Raw genomic sequence first — 22851 nt, 5'->3', positions numbered from 1 at the left:
CTCTGTTAGCTCATAGCTGCTGTGTTGTTGTTATTGCCGGCTATCGGGGGGCTTATAGAGGGTTTTCTACACACTCGATGATGTCATCGGCGCCCACCGCTGCAGCACAGTTTATTCACTCCTGTAAGAACGTCCATCTTACTCAAAGTCGTCGTTCACGTCGTCAAAATCTGATAAATATCCTGCCATGTTGCACAAAACTATCAGCAGCAAACTCTGTGTGAAGTTAGCCGACTGTCACAGAGCACGGAGTGAATAAGCTGTGCTGCAGGGGGGCGTGTGGATGAAGTGGTCCCAGTAGAGTGCCTGTGTAGAAATCCCTCCGTTAGCTCTCCTATAGCTGCAAGTAGCCACATAACAGCAGCTATGAGCTAACAGAGCTATAGCACACGTTCATTCATTCATTCTTCTTAAAGTATTGGTGAAATAAAGACAGATAATGCCTTATTTAGAGGCTGCATCCTCTAAGCCCCGTTCACTCCGTTATATGGATCTCCAGTTATCTAAATATCTTCCCGAAGGACGCCGACTTTCACCAAACTGTTCTCAGTGAGCAGATGAACGTATTTCATGCCAGAAATAAGGTTTAAAAACACCCGAGTTCCCCTTTAATGCTGATCGTCGGGCCTCTGATCCGGTTTCCTCCTGCCTCCAAATAATTCATCGGCCTCTGCAGCAGGTGCGATGCACAGATGGTTTTACTGCAGTCCTGAAGCAGATGTTTTATTTGATTTAAAAAGCCTGAAAAGATGAACATTTTTACCTAAAACAACATTTTGTGTGTGAATGAGTTAATGAACCCTGACATAAACACATCATCAGTAAACGGATGAGTTTAAACCACGTTTGTTGCCTCTTTTTAAAGATATTTCCTCATAATTCAGTGAAGGTTACCCTCTGGTTTCTCTGGTTCTTCCCTCGCAGACGTTTCTGGCTCCAATCAACCAGGTGTTTCCTGCTGAGGACGACGTCAACAAACATGTGGAGGACAACTGTAAGTGACCGGCAAGCGGCTGTTAAACATCAGAGTTGTGTGACAGCTGTGTGATGCGCTCTGTTTGTGGCCCTCAGGTTCCCTGATGTACTTGAACGAAGCCACTCTGCTCAACAACGTTCGAGTGAGATACAGCAAAGACAAAATCTACGTAAGTTCCAGCGTTTGGTTTGATCTGCTGTGTTTGGTCCAGAGAAAAGAAGTTCTGGGCATCCCTTTACAGACTCTTTAAAAGGCCAGCAGTGGAAAAACGAAGGAACTCGTCTGGTTTTTAGGTTTTTAGGAGCCTCGCTCAGGGAGGCTCGATGCCAGCTATCTTCCCCACACTCAGTAAAACACATTAAATCTCCTTTCTGCTCACCAACACTGGCTGGCAGATGTGTTTAAGTCGAATTAAACCCCTGAGTTAAGGCGTCCGAGTAAAGTAATGCGGAGGGGAATGAACTTCCCATCATGCACCTGGGTGGGCAGCTTTTAGGCACAGCTGGATTTTTAACTGTCGTAGAGACATTCGTGTTGTGTCCATAATGCGGTGAGTTGCTCCTCGTTTTGTTCGGTCCAATCGAACCGGACGTTGTTCTTCCTCATCGCCATGGTTACCCTCGGCCTCAGCCTCCCCCTGCTTCCTGCGCACGTATTGGTTTCGACGTGCGCTGATATAGAGAAATACCGCCTTAAAACGGAGAGATCCTGAGATTCCTCCTGGAAAACTCTGGAAAAATCACCTAAAAATCCTCCACCTTTGCACCGGAATCAGCTGATTATGATCCATCTTTACCTCTGATTTTAAATCTTTTAGAATTTATCAGATAATTATAATAATAATGATAATATATTAATATATAGTAATAATAATGATAAATATAAATAATAATGATAAATATAAATAATAATAATATAAAATAATAATAATAATATAAAATAATAATAATAATAATAACAACATGAATATATTATTCATAATAATAAATAGAATAATAATAAGAAATAATGATAAAAAATAATATATAAATATAAATAATAATAAAATATAAATAATAGTAATAATACAAATATAAATAATATGAATAATAATAAATATAAATAATAATAATATAAAATTATAATAATAATAATTTATATAAATAATAAGATCCTGATCAGAGCACCCTCATTTTTAACCACCTTCAGAAAGCTGAGGGAGACTTTAAACGAAGAGCTTCTTATCCCGGTGTTGCACCATATTTGGCAGGACAGAAACACTTCCTGTGGTATGCTGTGTTTCACAGAGTAAGCCAGCCTCAGCTCAGACAAAGAAGCGTTGTTCCACACTTCGCTCTTCTCTTTAAAATGCCCCGACTCGGGGTCCGATGCCCGGTTTGTTCTGTTCGTGTTGGTCGGTATTAAACCTGCTGCACCTTCTCTGCTCACAGAGGGCATCAGATGACCTATTCTGCAGCGTTCGCACTGAGCAGCGGCGGGTTCACGGGCCTCAGCGGCTCTTTCAGGCCCCGGGGCAGATAATTCTGCCAGTTGGGCTCCTGAGGTGTGAAGTTAAACTGGGAAAGAGCTCTTTGGCTCACAGCTGAGCACTCGGGGCTCAGGTGGTCGCTGCTGGGTGAGCTGCTGAACCGGACTTCCTGTGAGGAGGCGCAGCTGATGCCTGCTGGTGCACGCTGACACCTAGTGGCTGAGGGGGGAACTGAGGGTGTCCCTGTTATTCAGTGGAGCTTTAATGATGCGCTTGTGCTGGACAAATGATTCAGAGGCCTTTGCAATGATTGTGGGATATTTTTAGAACATCACGAGTGAAACAGATTTGTTTGAATGTTCTGCTGAACAGATTCAGAGAACCTCCCAGGTTGGATGAAGCATTAATGAGGACAGAACTGTTCTGAATGGATTGCATGTCTGTTGATTCATTACCTGGTTTTTATGTTAATCGAACCGTCCACAATGGGTCAGAACAAAGATAAAATGCTCGTCTTCCTTAAGGAGAAACTCACCTGAAAGTAATTAAAATGCTGAGATGTTGGAGGTGTGACCTGCTATTTAAAGCTCTTTTAAAGGGGAACTCCGGTGTTTTTAAACCTTATTTCTGGCATGAAATACGTTCATCTCCTCACCGAGAACAGTTTGGTGAAAGTCGGTGTCCTTCAGAAGATATTTAGATAACTCCAGATCCATTATCTTCTGTTGAACAGATCCAGAGAACCTCCCAGGTTGGATGAAGCATTAATGAGGACAGAACTGTTCTGAATGGAATGAGTTTGGCTGCTTTTTACCACCTAAACGTTTGTTCTTTCTCTTCTTCTCTCAGACGTTTGTCGCCAACATCCTGATCGCCGTCAACCCGTACTATGACATCCCAAAGCTTTATTCACCGGAGACCATCAAGAAGTACCGGGGCCGGTCGCTGGGGACGCTGCCGCCGCACGTCTACGCCATCGGTGAGCAGACGAGCTCCTTTCTCCTTTTAAAGCAGCAAAGGGGTTCTCAGGGTTTTATTCCAGGTTTGTTCTGACTGATCCATCTGTTCCACATCCTCCCGGTGTCTGAGTCTCAGATGAGCTGCTGCCTGGGAGCCCAAAACGCTTCAGAGTCACATGTTCTGGGCGTAGTTTTCTTTTCCCTCATCGTGCCTGAGCCCAGACTCCGAGCTTAAAGCTCAAAGAATCTGATAGCTAGTTGTGAGAATGCTTTAAGGCATTCCTTTAAGGTTTTCCTGTTTCTCTTTTTTGGCACTTAACTACTCCTGCAATCTTTCACCGATTTCAACAATTTTGGTATCAAAACGTTCAGCTCCTTCAGGAGATTTATGCTATGACTTTTGGTGTTGATATCTTTTATACTTTTTAAACTATTTAACTTTTAATTCAAATTTTCCCGTCATTCAAATGAATGGAAATTTCTTTCAACTCTTCAAAAACGTCCTCCTCTTTCCAACCAAACTAGTTCAACATACATTCAGCTGGAGACACCATTCAAACTTTAAAATGTTCACAAGACATTCAGCTATTACCAAATGATTCAGCTTTTTAAAATATTAAGCTAATTTTGAAATATGACAGTTTAAAAAACATGAACATTTTTGCTCCTTCTTGATTTTTATGAATGAGAAGATTAGAGTGGCACACTGATCATTTTAACTTTTTCTGATATTCAAACAAATTCCTCTAACTTTAATACTGTTTAACTCAGATAAACAAATTATACCTTAAAATGTAGGTACACTTGTCCTCTTTCAGCTGATGTAACTACTAAAGAGCTCACATTTACAGAATTTCAGCTATGAGCCTTGAAGCCAGAGAAACCTTTCAATTTCTCTCACTAACTCCAATGGAAATTTGGTCTGACGCCAGAGACAGGTTCAACTGTGTTCAACTCGCTGCCGTTTAAATTTCTTTCACTCCATTGAAATAAAAACTACATTGCCGCGTTCCTCCAAGCCTTCTGCTTCTTACGGTCTTCAAATTATTTTCCTCGCTCTTCCAGTTTTCTCACAGGAGGTCATAGTATCCAAAAAAGCAATTTCTGCAGGTTATACAGGGAGAGAGCTGTTAAGCAGCAGTTGACAAACATTCCTGTCACTGATGACATCACTGATGACATCACTCTTCCACTCCCTGCTGTATATTACACTGAAGCCATTTTAACTATTATTCACTTGATTTCTGCTAAATTTTCACTAGATTCAGCTTTTTGAGCATGTTCAACTAATCAATTCAACTTAAAAAGCATTCTCACAAGGGGAACAGATTTTTTTCTAGTTAGTTTAAGCATTTGTTCACAACCCTCGTGCTGCAGAGTTTAACTCCAGCATGTCGGCACCAGGAAGTGAGTCACATTGTTGTTGAGTTCTGCTCCTCTTTGGTTTTAATCTTGTGTTGGAGAGTTGGAGCAAAACGATCAGCTGGTTTTTTAACATGTTTGGTGAGGATGGGACAGATGTGGCAGATGTTTCCGCCCACAACACAGCGACCGTGTGCCAAATGAAGCCCATCAGGGTGGAAATTAAAGCCTGCCGTGTTGTAGTTCTGAATCCGATCCTCCCGGGGAACTTTGAAGCTGCTAAACTTTGCAGTTTGACGCCTGCTTGATTATTGGGGTCATGTTTGTGACCTCGAGTCTGACGGCAGCATCTGTCTGTGTGGCTCCTCAGCTGATAAGGCGTACCGGGACATGAAGGTCCTGAAGATGAGCCAGTCCATCATCGTCTCAGGGGAGTCCGGCGCCGGCAAGACCGAAAACACAAAGTTTGTGCTCAGGTGAGTCATGATGCATGTCTGCTGATTCGTTTCCTGGTTTTTATGTTAATCGAACCGTCCTCAATGGGTCAGAACAAAGATAAAATGCTCGTCTTCCTGAAGGAGAAACTCACCTGAAAGTAATTAAAATGCTGAGATGTTGGAGGTGTGACCTGCTATTTAAAGCTCTTTTAAAGGGGAACTCCGGTATTTTTAAACCTTATTTCTGGCATGAAATACGTTCATCTGCTCACCGAGAACAGTTTGGTGAAAGTTGGCGTCCTTCGGAAGATATTTAGATAACTGGAGATCCATATAACGGAGTGAACGGGGCTTAGAGGATGCAGCCTCTAAATAAGGCATTATCTGTCTTTATTTCACCAATACTTTAAGAAGAATGAATGAATGAACGTGCGCTATAGCTTTGTTAGCTCATAGCTCTGTTATGTGGCTACTTGCAGCTATAGGAGAGCTAACGGAGGGATTTCTACACAGGCACTCTACTGGGACCACTTCATCCACACGCCCTCCTGCAGCACAGTTTATCCACTCCGTGCTCTGTGACAGTCGGCTAACTTCACACAGAGTTTGCTGCTGATAGTTTTGTGCAACATGGCAGGATATTTATCAGATTTTGAGTAAGATGGACGTTCTTACCGGAGTAAATGAGCTGTGCTGCAGGGGGGCGTGTGGATGACATCATCGAGTGTGTAGAAAGCCTCTATAAGCCCCCCCGATAGCCGCCAATAACAACAACACAGCAGCTATGAGCTAACAGAGCTATAGCACACGTTCATTCATTCATTCTTCTTAAAGTATTGGTGAAATAAAGACAGATAATGCCTTATTTAGAGGCTGCATCCTCTAAGCCCCGTTCACTCCGTTATATGGATCTCCAGTTATCTAAATATCTTCAGAAGGACGCCGACTTTCTTCGGTGATGTCGCTGTGTCATTGCTGCTTCTGTCTCATATTATTTAACGGCAGTGGAGTGTGTTTCACAGTAACTCTGCTTCCTTTCAGATACTTGACCACCTCATATGGAACAGGACAGGACATCGACGAGAGAATAGTGGAAGGTAGGATTTGAGTTTTTCCCAGCATGGAAAACCTCTTCTCTGGTGCCTTCCTGTTGTCCGTTTGTGACCCGACTCTCTCCCCCTGCAGCAAACCCCCTGTTGGAGGCTTTCGGAAACGCCAAAACCGTCCGGAACAACAACAGCAGTCGCTTCGGGAAGTTTGTGGAAATCCACTTCAATGAGAAGGTGCTCTGCTCTGATTCTGATCCTGAGGGAAATGATTCCCTGTTCCTCCTCAGAAACCTTTTGCATTGGTGGATGAACCTGATTTCCCTCCAATGCTTCCGGAGCAAAGCTGTAATGAGCCCAGACCTCAGAGGCTGCAGGCCTGCATGCAGCTGATAAATCAGCACCTTTCTTTACGCCTCATGGCCACTTTGTAGCTTATAGATTTTCTGCCATCTTGCCGGCATTTTCTTCCATTTAAACCATTGATTCACTTCATCTCTGAGTGTTTTCCTGACAGGAGTGACTGTAAGTGTACTAAAAGGTCGTGTGTTTCCCGTCAGAACGCCGTTGTGGGCGGCTTTGTGTCGCATTACCTGCTGGAGAAGTCGAGGATCTGCAGACAGGGCACCGAGGAGAGGAACTACCACATCTTCTATCGCCTGTGTGCCGGCGCCACCGAGGACATCAGGCAGAAGTTCCACCTCGGTTCTCCCGACACATTCAGGGTACGAACCAACGCTTGGAAAAGAAATGAGGCTCTATGTCTGTCAACAAGTGCAAAGTGTGCAAAAAGAGTCAAGATTTCAGCCTGATTTTAGGAGCTGCATCACTCTGAGGTGTTGCTGCTGGAAATAGTCCCTTAAAGACGCAGTAATTCCTGTGGTTATGTTGTTTTTGTGCTGTTAGATGCTGCAGAACAGCAACGTTTGAAGCTGAACATGGTTTGTTTCAGCGGTTATATATATAATATCAGCACATAATGGCATCATTTCCGTCTTTGACTTGGTCTTTTAACCTTTTCTGCTGTCATAAAGTCACCATTTTCAGTCCTGATGCCCACATATGGGAGGCAGCGATGAAGCGTCACGCTTTGACTCATAACGGAGCGCCCGTGAGCACTTTAAGCTCCTCCCCCACCTGCTCAGACTGCGGGAGGAGCTCTTCTTCTTCAGTCTTAAACAGGGAACTGCTGAACTCCATCCAGAACAAAGTGAAAGCTTCATGGGTTGGTTTTTTATCCATTTACTGAAACCACCAGGCAGGAAATTTTGGGTCCAGTTAGGACAAAAAGCCGTCCAGTGTCGGTTCAGACGGATCTCAAAGGGATTTAGACTGAAGCTGAATCTAAAAACGCGGCGTCAGATTTGGGATTTTCCTTCACAGCAGACTTTTATTCCAACCCCGGGTCGGTAACTCACACTTTTCCGGCATCGCTTTCCTTTATCTGTCAAAATAAAGACGGTAAAAAGGAAAAAACGAGCATTTTCATGTCCTGGTGGCGCTGGCAGAGCGTCTTAAACCTGATTGGGCTCCACCTGACCCGGTTTTCCGTTGTTGGGATCCCACAGAGACCCCAGAATCACACAAATGAGCACATTTAAAGCTTCATGGAGCTGTGAAACGCAGCCTGCGCCTCCTCTGACCACCAGAGGGCGACACCAGCTCAGCTGTGGGAGGATCAGACCTGCGTTTTTACTCAGGTTCAGTGGATTTATTCATTTAAAGATGGATCCTGCAGCCTCAGAACCTAAAGCTCAGATAATGACTGTTGCTGAGATGAGTAAAGTATTGATTTTCGGTCCTCAGTCCTGTCCTCATCAGACATTTAATCGATAAAAAAGCATTGAAAATTTTGTGAAAAGTACAGAAACGATCCAAAGATCATTTTCTTCAGACCTGAAACGCTTTCAGGACACACAGAAAGTCGGAAATACACGAGAATCAAATTAAATCAAGTCGGTTCGACTGCTGGATAAGAAACAGAAACATCCTCTGACGGATCTGAGTTCAATAGTTTGTCCTCACCTGCGTTGTTATTGAGCCTTAAAGTGCTGACTGTTGTCTCCCTGCAGGTTATTACGCCTCCTGCAGGCACTTTAACGGCATCTAATGGCTTCATATATCTGCAGTTTTACCTGCTGTGTGAACAAAAAAGAGGAAACGGGTTCACAGAGTTCTGTAAAAACTGCTGCTGGAGTCCGAGCTCGACAGATTAGATCCATTAATATCAGAGAAGTGCGTTCAGACCCGAGCAGATTAGTTCAGTTCATGCAGAAAGAAAGGAAAGACCTCTGACCCGAACCCTCAGAAGGGAAGTTTAATGAGGAGGAAGCATGGAAAGGAAGCAGTGGAACTGGAAGGCAGGAGGAAAGGAGTGAATCTGACCAAAGAATGAAAGGAAACGCAGCGAAGAAGGAAACTAAGTAAGAGATAAAGGATACAAAGCAGGGCAGGAAGGAACGAAGGATGCAAGGGAGCAGGAAGGAAGGAGAGAACTTAAGAGGACAGGACTTGTGAAAGGAAACAAGGATTCAAAAGGAGGAGGGAGGGCACAAGAAGATGAATAAGAAGCAATAAATAAATGAAGAAAGGGGAGTAAGACAGGAAGGAAATAAGCTGATAGAAGAACAAATCAGGGTAGAAACCTCAGACCCTCAGGGACAGTCTGCCTCAGCTGAGATTCAACATTTTCAGAGGAATCGAGCAGGAGAAATAAAAGGAAATACGCCGACTCATCACCAGTCCTCACTGCTGTAATGAGACGTTTAGTTTCCGTCCATCTGTTGGACGCTTTTAAATCTCCTTCCACCCCAAAGGACACCTGGAAGTCGCCTTTTCCCTGCGCCGGCTGGTGCAAAAGCATTAAAACTGCTCCAGAATCCATCCCAGAGGACAGGACTGCTCGCTGTGCAAATGTAAATCTGACTCCAGGACTGCTGCAGCCGGCAGAAATGTGAGGATGGTCCTGCCAGCAAACATTTAGGCAGAAACGCAGCCTCGTGTTTGAGGATTTATTACAGGAAACGAGCTGCGTTTTCAGCTCAAATTTCTTGCTTTTATTCTCCTTTATAATCTCCTAAATGTGTTTGTTTCCCTTCAGGTGAGTCGTCGCTTCTTTTTTCCAGATGTTTTGCTCACTTCTGCTTTCCGACTGTCTTGCAGTACCTGAACAGAGGATGCACTCGCTTCTTCGCCACGAAAGACACGGACAAGAACATCCTGCAGAACCGCAAGAGCCCAGAGGTACAGTTCATCCGCTCAGTTTGACCTCCTGACCTCGGTTCGGTTTCAGTTTGGCTCGTAGGATCTGAAGTTTGGTGAAGAAATGAGATGGAACAGAGTCACCTGTTGGTGTCTCTGGGTCACTTTAGGCTCATTCCCACTGTGGGAACCTTCTGCAGTTCCTAGAACCTTTTCATAGGGACGTTTTTTCATGCATTCTGACATGAAGACACTAGGAACCACAACCTTCGGTTCCTGGAACCATTTTAGCTCCTTCAGGGACTTTTCTGGGTTCCACAGGAACATGACGTAGGTGTTTGGAGGCTGGTAGCTCCGCCCCTTGTCTGAAATGTTTACTCATACTTCATCCTGCAACAAGATAATGATCCAAACATCCTGCTGAGCAGCAGCAGAGTTTCTCAGAGCTAAAACATGGCCGAGGCCGTCAGCTGGTTCAGATCCAGCTGGTTCAGGTCCAGCTGGTTCAGGTCCACCTGAAGGAGAGACTTAAAGGGACAAACTCATTCCCACTGCAGGAACCATCTGCAGTTCCTAGAACCTTTTCATAGGGACGTTTTTTGGTGCATTCTGACATGAAGACACTAGGAACCACGACCCTCAGTTCCTGGAACCATTTTAGCTCCTTCAGGGTCTTTTCTGGGTTCCACAGGAACATGACGTAGGTGTTTGGTGGCTGGTAGCTCCGCCCCTTGTCTGAAATGTTTACTCATACTTCATCCTGCAACAAGATAATGATCCAAACGTCCTGCTGAGCAGCAGCAGAGTTTCTCCGAGTTTCTCTGTCCGCGCCGAAAGCAAACTGAGGGGAAAGAAAAGATGTCTTCTGCCATCCTGAGGCTGTGAGAAAGGAAACATTGACTCTGTTACCTCCCGTTCGCCATGACTCAGCAGATTTTCCGCCTCCGGCGTCCGTTCCCTTCTCCTCGTGCACGTCTCAGCACAGATTTACAGCCACAAAAATCACTGTTTAATGATGCGTTCAAGTGTAATCGGAAAGATCCCCGCAGGGAAGGGGTCACCTGTTCGATCCTTTCTTATTTAAAAGAACACTTTATTTCATATTGATGTTTTCCTCAGAAATACACTTCTGTCAAGTCTTCAAACCTCAGGCGTCTGAACCTTTTAAACTCATTAAAAAAGCAGGATGAAGCCGATTAAACGAGGCTCTGTTTCACCTCTCAGATATTTGCCTGCATACGTCATCTCAGATCTTAACATTCACACAGCAAACATTTTAATTAGCAGCTTGACTGAAAACGACACCACAGCTAAAGACGTCTGATGCGCTGCATTCATTTAGCAGAAGAAAAATCCTCATTGTGGGAACTGAGCTGCAGCTTTGATTAATTACTGCCTCGGAGTGCATTTCCTGCATTATTAATTATTACAGCAGTCAAAAAGGAACACTGATAATAATCTGCTGCTCTGCTGATAATTACAAATATTCTCCTCATACATTCCTAATTAAGCTAATCACTTCCTCAGAAAAGCTGCCTCCGTTTAGCTAAACCATGAATAATGTGTCATAACTGCGTTTTAGATCTTCTTGCCTTCATCATCCCCCAAAACGGGTCCATTTGGTTGTTTCTGTGGTTATTTCCAGCCGTCTCAGATCCACCGTGTGGACATTACAGAACTTTTTATGCACAGTTTCCCCTCGTTTCAGGGTCCATAATGTAAGTGGTTCCTCAGGTGTGTTTCACTGCCTCATCAGTGCAGGGATAAGACACCTCGGCTGGTTTCTGTGAGCTCTGTGGTCACAAAGGGACTGTTAGGCCAAGGAATCCTCACTGCTGTGGGGAAGAAAGACCCTCAAAGGCCCGTCCAACGGATCAGAACCAGCCTTCAGGAGGCAGGTGTGTCTCTGTCAGAGACAACTATCCACAGAGGCTACGCTGCTACATGCTAACCGCTAGTTAGCCACTGCTACATGCTAACCGCTAGTTAGCCAAAAAGTCCTTAAAGCAGCTGCAGAGTTCTGGAAAAAGGTGTTCTGCCACAGGTTCTGCTCACTTATCTTCACTGATGATGGAGCTGAACTCTGAGCTGAAACATCTGATCTGCTCCAGCTCCAGTAAATGCCTCCAAACCCATTGGACCCAAACGTCCTGCTGAGCAGCAGCAGAGTTTCTCAGAGCTGAAACATGGCCGAGCCCGTCAGCTGGTTCTGATCCAGCTGGTTCTGATCCAGCTGGTTCAGATCCAGCTGAAGGAGAGACTTAAAGGGACAAACTGAGGGCAGAACATGGTGGAACGTCCTGGATGAGATGATCCCAGTGTCCTCATCACCGGCTGACCAAACATGTGATGTCATCGGACAGTTTTTATCACTCTGGTCATGTTTGCTGCACCTACACCGAGGGCTGAGCCATTTTATCGATACTGCGATACATATCGATATTTTGCTCCCGATAAAGTATCGATTTTTTTTTTTTTTTTGATTTAAATTTTAAAAAAAATTTTTTTGGCAAACTTTATTGAAAAGTCAGACAAAATTAACATAATACAAAACAATGCGGGGGGGGGGGGGTCACATTATACAAAATAGTAATAAATTAGTTGTTATATAAAGTGCATAGCTCAGTGGTTTTGATGCTTTTCTGTCTATAGAACGTAGGATTGTTGTAATTTATTGTTTGAGCTCCTTCTCAAAAATGAAAAAAGATGTTTTGTGATCAGAGAATTTGGATTTGTGTTTATGGTATTTAGCAAGTAAAATAATCAGGTTGATGATGTAATATTAACAACATAAACATGAGTCTGCGTACGCTGAATGTTGGTTTGTTTCCGTTTGTCTGGCGGTGTTGTTCTTCCGGTTCAAAGGTCGGACCATCGGTCCAATCAGTGACGATTCATGTCAAATCACACTGTCCCTTTAAAGTCTTTCAGAAAATGATGTGTATTAAATCGTATCGAATCGTATTAAATCGTATCGAATAGTATAAAATTTTATCGAATTGTATTAAATCGTATTAAATTGTATCGAATCGTATTGAATTGAATCGAAAAAAATGGTATTTAATCGTATTAAATCGAATCGTATAAAATTGTATCGAATCGTATAAAATTTTATCGAATTGTATTAAATCGTATTAAATTGTATCGAATCGTATAAAATTGTATCGAATCGTATAAAATTTTATCGAATTGTATTAAATCGTATTAAATTGTATCGAATCGTATTAAATTGAATCGAATTGTATTAAATCGTATAAAATTGTATCGAATCGTATTAAATTGAATCGAAAAAAATGGTATTGAATCGTATTAAATCGAATCGTATAAAATTGTATCGAATCGTATAAAATTTTATCGAATCGTATAAAATTTAATCGAATTGTATTAAATCGTATAAAATTGTATCGAATCGTATTAAATTGAATCGAAAAAAATGGTATTGAATCGTATTAAATCGAATCGTATAAAATTGTATCGAATCGTATAAAATTTTATCGAATCGTATAAAATTGAATCGAAAATTTTTTTATTGAATCGTATTAAATCGAATCGTATAAAATCGTATCGAATCGGCTGAATGCCGTGTATCGTATCGTTAGATTAGTGTATCGCTGCAGCATATGTCTACATGTATCACCAAACTCTGCTGTAATGTTTCATCACCTTCAGTCACGGGAACATCTTTTAGATTAAATTCCAGAGTAAATCTGGTGTGATGGGGAACTTAAAGCAGGCAACAAACGAGCTAAAGAACAAATTTACTGCAAAAAGAAACTTTCTTATCGTTGGAAATGAGCAGGGAAGTGAAATGAAACTGTTGGAAAGGGGAAGCTTGTGTTACCTCCTGAGGGTAAATGGAGCAGCAGGGTCTGATGTATCCTCAGATAAGAGCCTGCAGGCCTGTTTGCCCTCCACTGTTTGAGGGCTTCGTGCACATTTGAATGAGCTGTAGAGGAGGTGCTGTACCAACTGATGAATGATGTGCTGTGTCTCCTCACTGCTCCGTCTCCTGTCAGGATGACCAGGTGATTTGGTGCTCCTCCTGTTTTCTTACCGGCGCCTTATCTTTGCTTTTATCTTCGCTTTTACCTTTGTTTCTTCTGCTGGTGGCTTTGTTTCCTGCCGTCCTCTGCTGAGCGATTCCTTTCGTGCATCTCAGGATGTCACAGTGCAGCTTCACCTATCGGCCGTTGGTAAACCACACCCCCACTTCCCTTTCTAAACGGCTAAAAAGTACAAAAAAGTCTCGTTTCTTATCTTAGATCCTGTTTAAGCAGTTTTCTGGGATCAGGGTCCTCTGGCTCCTCTTCTTATTCAGCATCATGCAGCCATATCAGCAAGTTATTTCCATTCAAAAAGGCTAATTAAGTCCTAGTGATCCATTGGGTATAAAACACAGTTAGTTACTGTTAAAATAACAGCCCATATTAGGTTAAAATTGGAAGGAAATGTGCTCTAAAAGCTGCCCATCCTCTGAATATCCCTCAGTCATGGAAAGTGTGTCAGTTTTACCTTAAAACCCCCTGTTTTTCCTGTATATTCACGTGTCTTATTGCAGTTTCTCAGCTCTTACCGGAGTTTGAATGCTGTTTAACCACAAACTGAACTGTTCGTAAAACCCAGCAGCTCGAGCAGAAAAGCTTTGCTGTGATTGGCTGTGGGTTCGATTTAATTCGCCTCATGAATTAGCTGCAGGAAGATCGATGTGACGCTCCTGGGGGGGTTTTCAGGTGTGCTTTCTGCCCTTCTCTCTGCTGCTGGTTGTCGTTTTCTGAGAACTTCTCTCCCTGCTTTCATTTCCTGAATGTCTGAAAGGAAGAAAGTGTGTCAGTAAGTGTCTGAACTGTGTCCCGGTCCCTCAGCACACGAAGCTGGGCCCTTTGAAGGACCCGCTGCTGGACGACCACGGCGACTTCAACAGGATGTGCGTCGCCATGAAGAAGATCGGCCTGGACGACACGGAGAAGCTGGACCTGTTCAGGGTGGTGGCCGGCGTGCTGCACCTGGGAAACGTGGACTTCGAGGAGGCCGGCAGCACATCAGGTGAGCTGCAGAGAAACTTCATGGGTTGAAACGGGGCTCTGAGCGACCTGAGGCTGAACCAGCCAGTTAAAAGTGAATTAATGCGGGATGAAGGTGAAAAATGATCCAGGTGGGATTAATCCCCCCGACATGCATTTGATACCCAGCTTTTGGATGATGAAATGTTCATTTCTACTGTTTCTACTCACATTTATATTCATGAAGGAGTTGGTTTGATGCACAGCAGCTCCTCCATAAATTAAATTTTAGTTTCAGTTGATGAAAACGTTGTCTGACAGATGATACTTATAATTAGATTTGCTTTGGATCAAATTTTATTGATATGGCACCTTTTATACTTTAAAAGCAACACAAAGTGCCTCAGAGGCTAAAAGCTACCATAATATACAACATACCAACCCTCCCACCCCCATAAATACCCAGAGAGACACCGAGCTCAGACCCACTGCACCTATCAGACAGAGACACGACCCGAAGGGAAGCAAAAAGCCTGAGAGACAGCCCCCCCGGGCTGACAAGAGGCCCCACACCGAGGTGCAGAGTCCTGCAGCCACCTGGGCCAGAGCAGGCCACAGAAAGCCCCCCCTCAGTTGACCAAAAGCAGCTCCCAGTGTGGTCGCCCCCCCTGAGGAAACACTGGAGCTAAAAACTGAAAGACTCGAGCAGTAAAATGAGATAAAAAGGTGTAAAATGAACAAAATAGATGAAAAGCTAAATAGTTAAATTATCTAACTAAAACATGGAGTTAAAACAAAATAATATAGAACAAAAGCCTGTTATAACCCTGTTATAACCTGTTTTAGCCTTTTATAACCCTGTTTTAGCCTGTTTTAGCCTGTTATAACCCTGTTTTAGCCTGTTATAACCCTGTTTTAGCCTTTTATAACCTGTTTTAGCCTGTTTTAGCCTGTTTTAGCCTGTTTTAGCCTGTTTTAACCTGTTTTAGCCTGTTTTAACCTGTTTTAACCTGTTTAACCTATTATAACCTGTTTAACCTATTATAACCTGTTTTAGCCTTTTATAACCTGTTATAACCCTGTTTTAACCTGTTTTGACCTGTTTTAGCCTGTTTTAGCCTGTTATAACCCTGTTATAACCCTGTACACAGTCAGATGGACGTAGTTTGTTGCATTTTCTGCCTCACAATGAGCACATTAACACTTAGTGGGAGATATTTACTAATTCAGGCAAACAGTCAGGCAGCCCGTGGAAGCGCCGCCTCGCCATCTGACGCCTGACATAGTCGTGCTGATGTTTGCCCTCCCCTCTGTCTTGCAGGCGGCTGCACCATCAAGAACCAGTCGAGTGAGACGGTGGAGCACTGTGCTGAGCTGCTGGGCCTGGAGCAGGAGGACCTGAGAGTCAGCCTCACCACCAGGGTCATGCTCACATCAGCAGGGGGCGTCAAAGGAACAGTCATCAAGTGAGATTCCTGCTTTTCTCGCACTCACAGGACACTTTACAGCCTTTACTATCTACTGCTGCCCCCTAAAGTTTACCTTAAACTGAGTGTGTCCTGTTGAATGTAAGGATTTAATGTCTCTGAGGTCGGGGGGAGGTGAGAGATGGAGCTCAGACCGGCTGGCTGAGCTGCTTCTGCTCAGGAAACTAATGAAAACCTGTTTAAAAAGATGTTTGGGTTTATTTTTCAGTGTTTGATGCAGAGAATAACTATGATTCAGGGTTTAATTTGTGGACCGCAGGCTCTTTGCTTCAGGACTTTTCTCTGGTGTGAGACTCTCTGTCGTCCCTCTCAAGCTTATCACCAGAATCACACATTCACCGGTTTGATTTTCCAGCAAAGAAGCTCCAGATATCTTCAGATAGCTAGTTTTAGCACATCTATTAAGATGTAAATGGGCCTCGCTCCACCTGCCTTCGTCCCTCCGCTGCCGCCTGCAGACGAGCTTTTCTGCTGAGATGGAAGCGGCTGATCAGACCGAGTTCAGGTCACTGACATCATCATGGAAACCGTGAGGCTCCGCCTCCATCGGTGACCCGTTCAGAGTGCTGTTACATCACAGCGCCAGGTCCAGCCTCTCCATCTTTATCTCCACCCACAGCTTCATCGTGCTTCACTGCACCTCCAACCCCAGCTGTTTTATTTCATCATTATCAGCAGTTATTTAGTTAAAAAGTTTCATGAGATCACCACAAACAGGCTGATAATTTACTCAGTAAAGCCTCCTTTCTGCCCGACTTAAACATCTCGTATCATAGCAACCTTCAGAGGTGACTGAGCGCCATCTACGTCTGCATCGTAGCTGTAAAACCAGTTCCTTCTGCGTTTGCCGGAGTCAGAAAAGCAGCTAATGTAGAGATTTTATCCTGATCTGAGGATGAATGGCAGCCCAATCAGCTCATTAGCACTTTAAAGCTCGCAGGTCTGAGCTAACTCGCGCGCTGAGGCAGGAGCAGATGGTTGAAGCATTGCTTGTCTTGTTAACGCCGTCCAGAGAGACGCTCTTTGCTGATTTCAGCTGACACCAGAATACACAGAAAAGTAAAACGAGGCCCAGAGGAGCTCGTTTGGGTCTCGTTGGCGGAGCTCAAACAGCTGGAGTCCCCGCCTCCTCATCTTATTGTCCCGATACGTGCCAGATCTGCTCCGACTGCTTCGGCCAACACGCATTACGAAGAGAGCGGCGAGCCATCTGGAGTTGGAGCGAAGCGCCCGGGTGGTGAAATGAGTTTGATTTGGAAAAGTCCAAAAGGTGCCTGGATGCTGCTGGAAGGCTGGAGGTCACAGATATTTCATGTGGGCAGAGGCTCTCTCAGCCTCCAGTTCAGTTTGTGATTCCCTGAAAAGGCCTCAGAGGTGGCTGGTGCCGTTCATTTAAAGCTGTAACGAGGGAATCCTGCTGCTGAGTTCTTTCCTTTAGCCTGATCTGTCCTGTGTCTAACTGTGGGGTCGTGCTTCTGACCTCCTGGGCGTGAAACTGGTTTATTCCTGGAGTAGATCAGCTGGTACAGTCACTTAAAGCACAATAAGGGCTTCTTTAGGTGTGAAAACTGTGAATGCACCGGATTATTTGGAGCAGAACTGAATTTAATGGAATTTAATTAGGTTGTGAGGAATCTGCAGCCTTCCAGTATAGAGAATTTAAAAGGTCTCTTCCTAAATGCACCGGATTATTTGGAGCAGAACTGAATTTAATGGATCTTCAGCCTCCTTCCAGCATAGAGACATAGTTGTTCAAAAGGTCTCTTCCTCAGTTAAAGATGCTTCATGTCTTAAGTCCATCGATCTGTTTAAACCTCAGATTTCTAACTGGGGTCACGTCTCTTTTTAACCACGAAGAGCAAAAAAAGAAGCAGGAAGAGACTCTCTGAAGTACAGCTGATCTTAAACGTGAAATACCTCAAAGTTGGTGGAAAACGGATATTTTTCCAGCAACAATCCAGCTAAAAATGATCCAGAATCACATTTTGCTGACAGAAAACCTCCTCCTGTGATATTATTCATGGCGTTTAATTTTACGTTCAGCTTGTTTCATCGTCATTAATGATGTCATAGAGACACTTTCCGCACAGCTGTTTTCATACAAGAAGGTCAGATGTTCAGGAGAATGTGCAGCTGAGTCAGAGCGGGAGGCTTCCTGTTGGAAGGGGGAGCTTCCTGATGGAGGGAGGAGCTTCCTGCTAGAGGGAGGAGCTTCCTGATGGAGGGAGGAGCTTCTTGCTGTAGGGAGGAGCTTCCTGCAGGAGGGAGGAGCTTCCTGCTAGAGGGAGGAGCTTCCTGCTAGAGGGAGGAGCTTCCTGCTAGAGGGAGGAGCTTCCTGCTAGAGGGAGGAGCTTCCTGCTGGAGGGAGGAGCTTCCTGCTGGAGGGAGGAGCTTCCTGCTGGAGGGAGGAGCTTCCTGCTGGAGGGAGGAGCTTTCTGCTGGAGGGAGGAGCTTTCTGCTGGAGGGAGGAGCTTTCTGCTGGAGGGAGGAGCTTTCTGCTGGAGGGAGGAGCTTTCTGCTGGAGGGAGGAGCTTTCTGCTGGAGGGAGGAGCTTTCTGCAGGAGGGAGGAGCTTTCTGCAGGACGGAGGAGCTTCCTGCTAGAGGGAGGAGCTTTCTGCTAGAGGGAGGAGCTTTCTGCTAGAGGGAGGAGCTTTCTGCAGGAGGGAGGAGCTTTCTGCTAGAGGGAGGAGCTTTCTGCTAGAGGGAGGAGCTTCCTGCTGGAGGGAGGAGCTTTCTGCAGGAGGGAGGAGCTTCCTGCTAGAGGGAGGAGCTTCCTGCTGGAGGGAGGAGCTTTCTGCTGGAGGGAGGAGCTTTCTGCTAGAGGGAGGAGCTTTCTGCTAGAGGGAGGAGCTTTCTGCTAGAGGGAGGAGCTTTCTGCTAGAGGGAGGAGCTTTCTGCTAGAGGGAGGAGCTTTCTGCTGGAGGGAGGAGCTTTCTGCTAGAGGGAGGAGCTTTCTGCTAGAGGGAGGAGCTTTCTGCTAGAGGGAGGAGCTTTCTGCTAGAGGGAGGAGCTTTCTGCTAGAGGGAGGAGCTTTCTGCTGGAGGGAGGAGCTTTCTGCTAGAGGGAGGAGCTTTCTGCTAGAGGGAGGAGCTTTCTGCTGGAGGGAGGAGCTTTCTGCTAGAGGGAGGAGCTTTCTGCTAGAGGGAGGAGCTTTCTGCTAGAGGGAGGAGCTTTCTGCTGGAGGGAGGAGCTTTCTGCTAGAGGGAGGAGCTTTCTGCTAGGCTTGTATCTGTTACCGTGTGTTTTATCAGGGAAGCAGGTGAGTTTTTACTCTGTTTCACGATGCACACTCCCATGCGTTGCCTGGGTAACGCACCGAGGAGGCAGGACCTGATGCAAAAATGTTTCTGAGTGGTCGCTGTCATACTCGGACGTGTCCACATGAGGGAAAGCAACAGGCCAGCAGGGTTTATCCTGCTGTTTTCCTTGTTGTTTCCGGAGATATTCCCTGTTCGGTGGGTGATAAAACTGCACGTTAACCGTAAACCGAACGGTTACAGCGACGGAAAAATGACCTGCAGAGGGAAACAAATGAAAAGAGGAGCCACTTTAAACGCCATCGTTCCTTAAACTCGTTCTGCTGAACAACACAGAGCCTGAACTTAGGCTTTAGGTGCTCAAACGCCCACAGAACCCCGGTTGCAGCCCGTTGAAATCAACCCAGCGTTGCACTGAATTCTTCGTCTGAGGGTAACAACGACCCTTACTGCCTCTTATTGATCTCACCACATGCTGATATATGGGAGAAGCCTGGTTTAGATGCAGCCTAACGACTCAACAGAGCACACAGGAGTTAAACTGCAGGCTGTGTGGTCAGATTGATCTCATTTGAATTATCTGCAGGCATCAAATGTGCTTCCATTCAGTCCAATCAAAGCTGTACATGCAGGGGAAATTCTTGAGTGGAAAGGCAGCATTACAAAGCGTGAAGGAAGCTTATTATGACACAAACAAAGCATTCCTTTTCTAATTTTCTCTTCAGGGACGAATATTTGCTCCACAGTTGGAGATGGAGACAGGAAAATAGAGATAATTGTGTCTGAAAGTAAAAGTTTTGTGGTTTCCATCCAAATTCAGCAGCTCAGAACAGCTTCTTTCTCTCCCACATCTTAAAGCGAAACTGCTGATCTTTTTATGGGAATAAGGTCATAATTAAACACAACAACGACCAGCCTGGAGATAAGAAACTAATAGAAACTGCGTCTTTAAGGATTAGGCTAATTAATTTATGCACTTTTATGGCGTTAAAGGGACGACCTTCTTGCTCCACTTTGATGAACCAACGTTAGAAGGAAGATGGAAAATAAAGCTGCAAGCATTGGCTTATGGGAAAGTAGCTGAAACCAGGTAGAAACCAGCATAACGGCGACCGAGGAGGACTTAAATGAACTTGTGGGACTGCAGATGGTTTGCTTTGCATTACTAAACATAAGAAAGATCAGACCATACCTGACCCAACATGCCCCCCAGCTCCTGCTGCAGGCCATGGTCATCTCCCACCTTCACTACAGCAACGCTCTCCTAACTGGTTTCCTAACTGGTTTCCTAACTGGTTTCCTAACTGGTTTCCTAACTGGTCTCCTAACTGGTTTCCTAACTGGTTTCCTAACTGGTCTCCTAACTGGTTTCCTAACTGGTTTCCTAACTGGTTTCCTAACTGGTTTCCTAACTGGTCTCCTAACTGGTCTCCTAACTGGTCTCCTAACTGGTCTCCTAACTGGTTTCCTAACTGGTTTCCTAACTGGACTCCTAACTGGACTCCTAACTGGTCTCCTAACTGGTTTCCTAACTGGTTTCCTAACTGGTTTCCTAACTGGTTTCCTAACTGGTTTCCTAACTGGTTTCCTAACTGGTCTCCTAACTGGTCTCCTAACTGGTCTCCTAACTGGTCTCCTAACTGGTCTCCTAACTGGTTTCCTAACTGGTTTCCTAACTGGTCTCCTAACTGGTCTCCTAACTGGTCTCCTAACTGGTCTCCTAACTGGTCTCCTAACTGGTCTCCTAACTGGTTTCCTAACTGGTCTCCTAACTGGTCTCCTAACTGGTCTCCTAACTGGTTTCCTAACTGGTTTCCTAACTGGCCTCCTAACTGGTTTCCTAACTGGTCTCCTAACTGGTCTCCTAACTGGTTTCCTAACTGGTTTCCTAACTGGTTTCCTAACTGGTTTCCTAACTGGTTTCCTAACTGGTCTCCTAACTGGTCTCCTAACTGGTCTCCTAACTGGTCTCCTAACTGGTTTCCTAACTGGTTTCCTAACTGGTTTCCTAACTGGTTTCCTTAACTGGTTTCCTAACTGGTTTCCTAACTGGTCTCCTAACTGGTTTCCTAACTGGTTTCCTAACTGGTTTCCTAACTGGTCTCCCAGCCTGTGAAACCTCTGCAGATGGTCCAGAACGCGGCGGTGCGTCTGGTCTTGGATCAGCCTAAAAGAACACGTCCCCCCTCTGTTCATTGAGCTCCTCTGGCTGCCCTTAGCATCAGATCCAAGTCCCTGATGTTAGCTACAAAGAGCTTAATGGAACGGCTCCATCTACTTGAATGCTCTTGCAAAGGCTTCTGTCCCAACTGGGTCCCTCCGTTGGTCCCAGGATTGTCGTCTAGCAGCTCCTACACCACGCCTAAGACAATCCAAACTCTGTTCATGTGTCGTCCCACGATGGTGGAATGACCTGCCGAGCGCTACCAGAACAGGGGCGTCCCTGTCTATCTTCAAGAAGCTCCTGAAAACCCAGCTCTTCAGAGAGCATCTCCTATCCCAGCACTTACCTTGTACTTCCCTCCCCCCTCTATCTCTGCACTTTATCTTTCTGCACTTCCTTCTATGCCTGCACCCTATCTCTACTCTGTCCCCTCTGACAGAGTCGGACTCCTGGGTTCCTTCTATGGAGCTTATTGTTAGCTTTTATAAAGCTGTTATATCTTCATTTGTAAGTTGCTTTGGATAAAAACGTCTGATAAATACAGAAACATAAGCCTGGACAGTTTCATCAGTCAGCTGCAGCTTAACAACATTAGACGGAGGAGGAGCTTTCACTGCTTCAGGTATCTGACTCGACCTCGGCTCGGAGCTGCAGTGCACATGCACCCAAACAAAGCCCCCGTCAGACTGTGCTGCTCTTTCATAAAGAGTTCAGGGCAGCTGAGAGCTTAATCCTCAGAATTATGACAGGGATGAGGCTGCAGTGCGGAGACGGATCAATGTACCGCCGGTCAGACTGAAGAACTGATATCTGAGGATGAAAAAGGTTCAGAAATAGAAGAACAAAAACACAGGAAGTAAAGTTTATTTGTGAAATAAACCATATCAAATAGGAGGATGATTATGTTGGGGAAAGAAGACAGTTTTAACCGTTATGACCAAGTCTTTTTTTACATTTTATTTTAAAACCCTCTAAAATCTGAAGGTTAAAACCACCTGTTTTTATTAGAAGTGCTTGACTTGGAAATGTGACCCAAAGATGACCCGGAGACTGAATACTGCAGCCCCACGAGTGTCCCAGCCAATAGGAGGACAGCAGGAAATGTTACAGCAGAAACCCTGTTTGTATGATTTATCCTGCCGGTGACGAGTGGGACGTACCATAGAAAGCAAAGCAGGATAACCTCCAATCACCATAAAGTCCACCACATCAAACATGATGTCATACGCACTAAACCCAAGATACGATGGGAGGCTCTGTCTGAAACACCTGAAACTGAAGCGTATTTATTAGTGATGCCTGCTGTTGACTGACAGCAATGTTTATGATCATGTTTATTCATTTTTGGTATCAGTTAGCCATTAGATGTAAATGTTAATGTAATTTATTTCTACAGCCCTTTACAACAGTCCATTTCGGTACCAAAGTGCTTTACAGCAGATAATAAATAAAGAAAAGAATAAGTAAAAAACAATAAAATACAGCAAAATTGA

The 22851-nt window shown here is 44.7% G+C and overlaps 1 protein-coding gene across 5 annotated transcripts in view; it reads left to right on the top strand.

The window, feature by feature from the left end:
* LOC140266916 (unconventional myosin-VI-like) overlaps window positions 1-22851 on the top strand; it is a 138403-nt gene that overhangs the window by 26163 nt on the left and 89389 nt on the right. For all 5 annotated transcript variants that reach the window (XM_072362053.1, XM_072362052.1, XM_072362051.1 and 2 more), the window contains exons 3-12: window positions 925-994; window positions 1072-1145; window positions 3294-3423; window positions 5136-5241; window positions 6244-6299; window positions 6388-6485; window positions 6809-6973; window positions 9411-9491; window positions 14312-14492; window positions 15771-15915. In XM_072362053.1, coding sequence (XP_072218154.1) covers window positions 925-994; window positions 1072-1145; window positions 3294-3423; window positions 5136-5241; window positions 6244-6299; window positions 6388-6485; window positions 6809-6973; window positions 9411-9491; window positions 14312-14492; window positions 15771-15915 — 1106 coding nt within the window. The remainder of the gene's footprint in view (window positions 1-924; window positions 995-1071; window positions 1146-3293; window positions 3424-5135; window positions 5242-6243; window positions 6300-6387; window positions 6486-6808; window positions 6974-9410; window positions 9492-14311; window positions 14493-15770; window positions 15916-22851) is intronic.

Source organism: Leuresthes tenuis, unplaced genomic scaffold (genome assembly GCF_036924035.1).
Source record: "Leuresthes tenuis unplaced genomic scaffold, fLeuTen1.0.hap1 SCAF_13, whole genome shotgun sequence".
NCBI classification, from domain to species: domain Eukaryota; kingdom Metazoa; phylum Chordata; class Actinopteri; order Atheriniformes; family Atherinopsidae; genus Leuresthes; species Leuresthes tenuis.
Note: the sequence above shows the minus strand (reverse complement) of the source record. Positions and strands in the feature narration are given on the sequence as shown.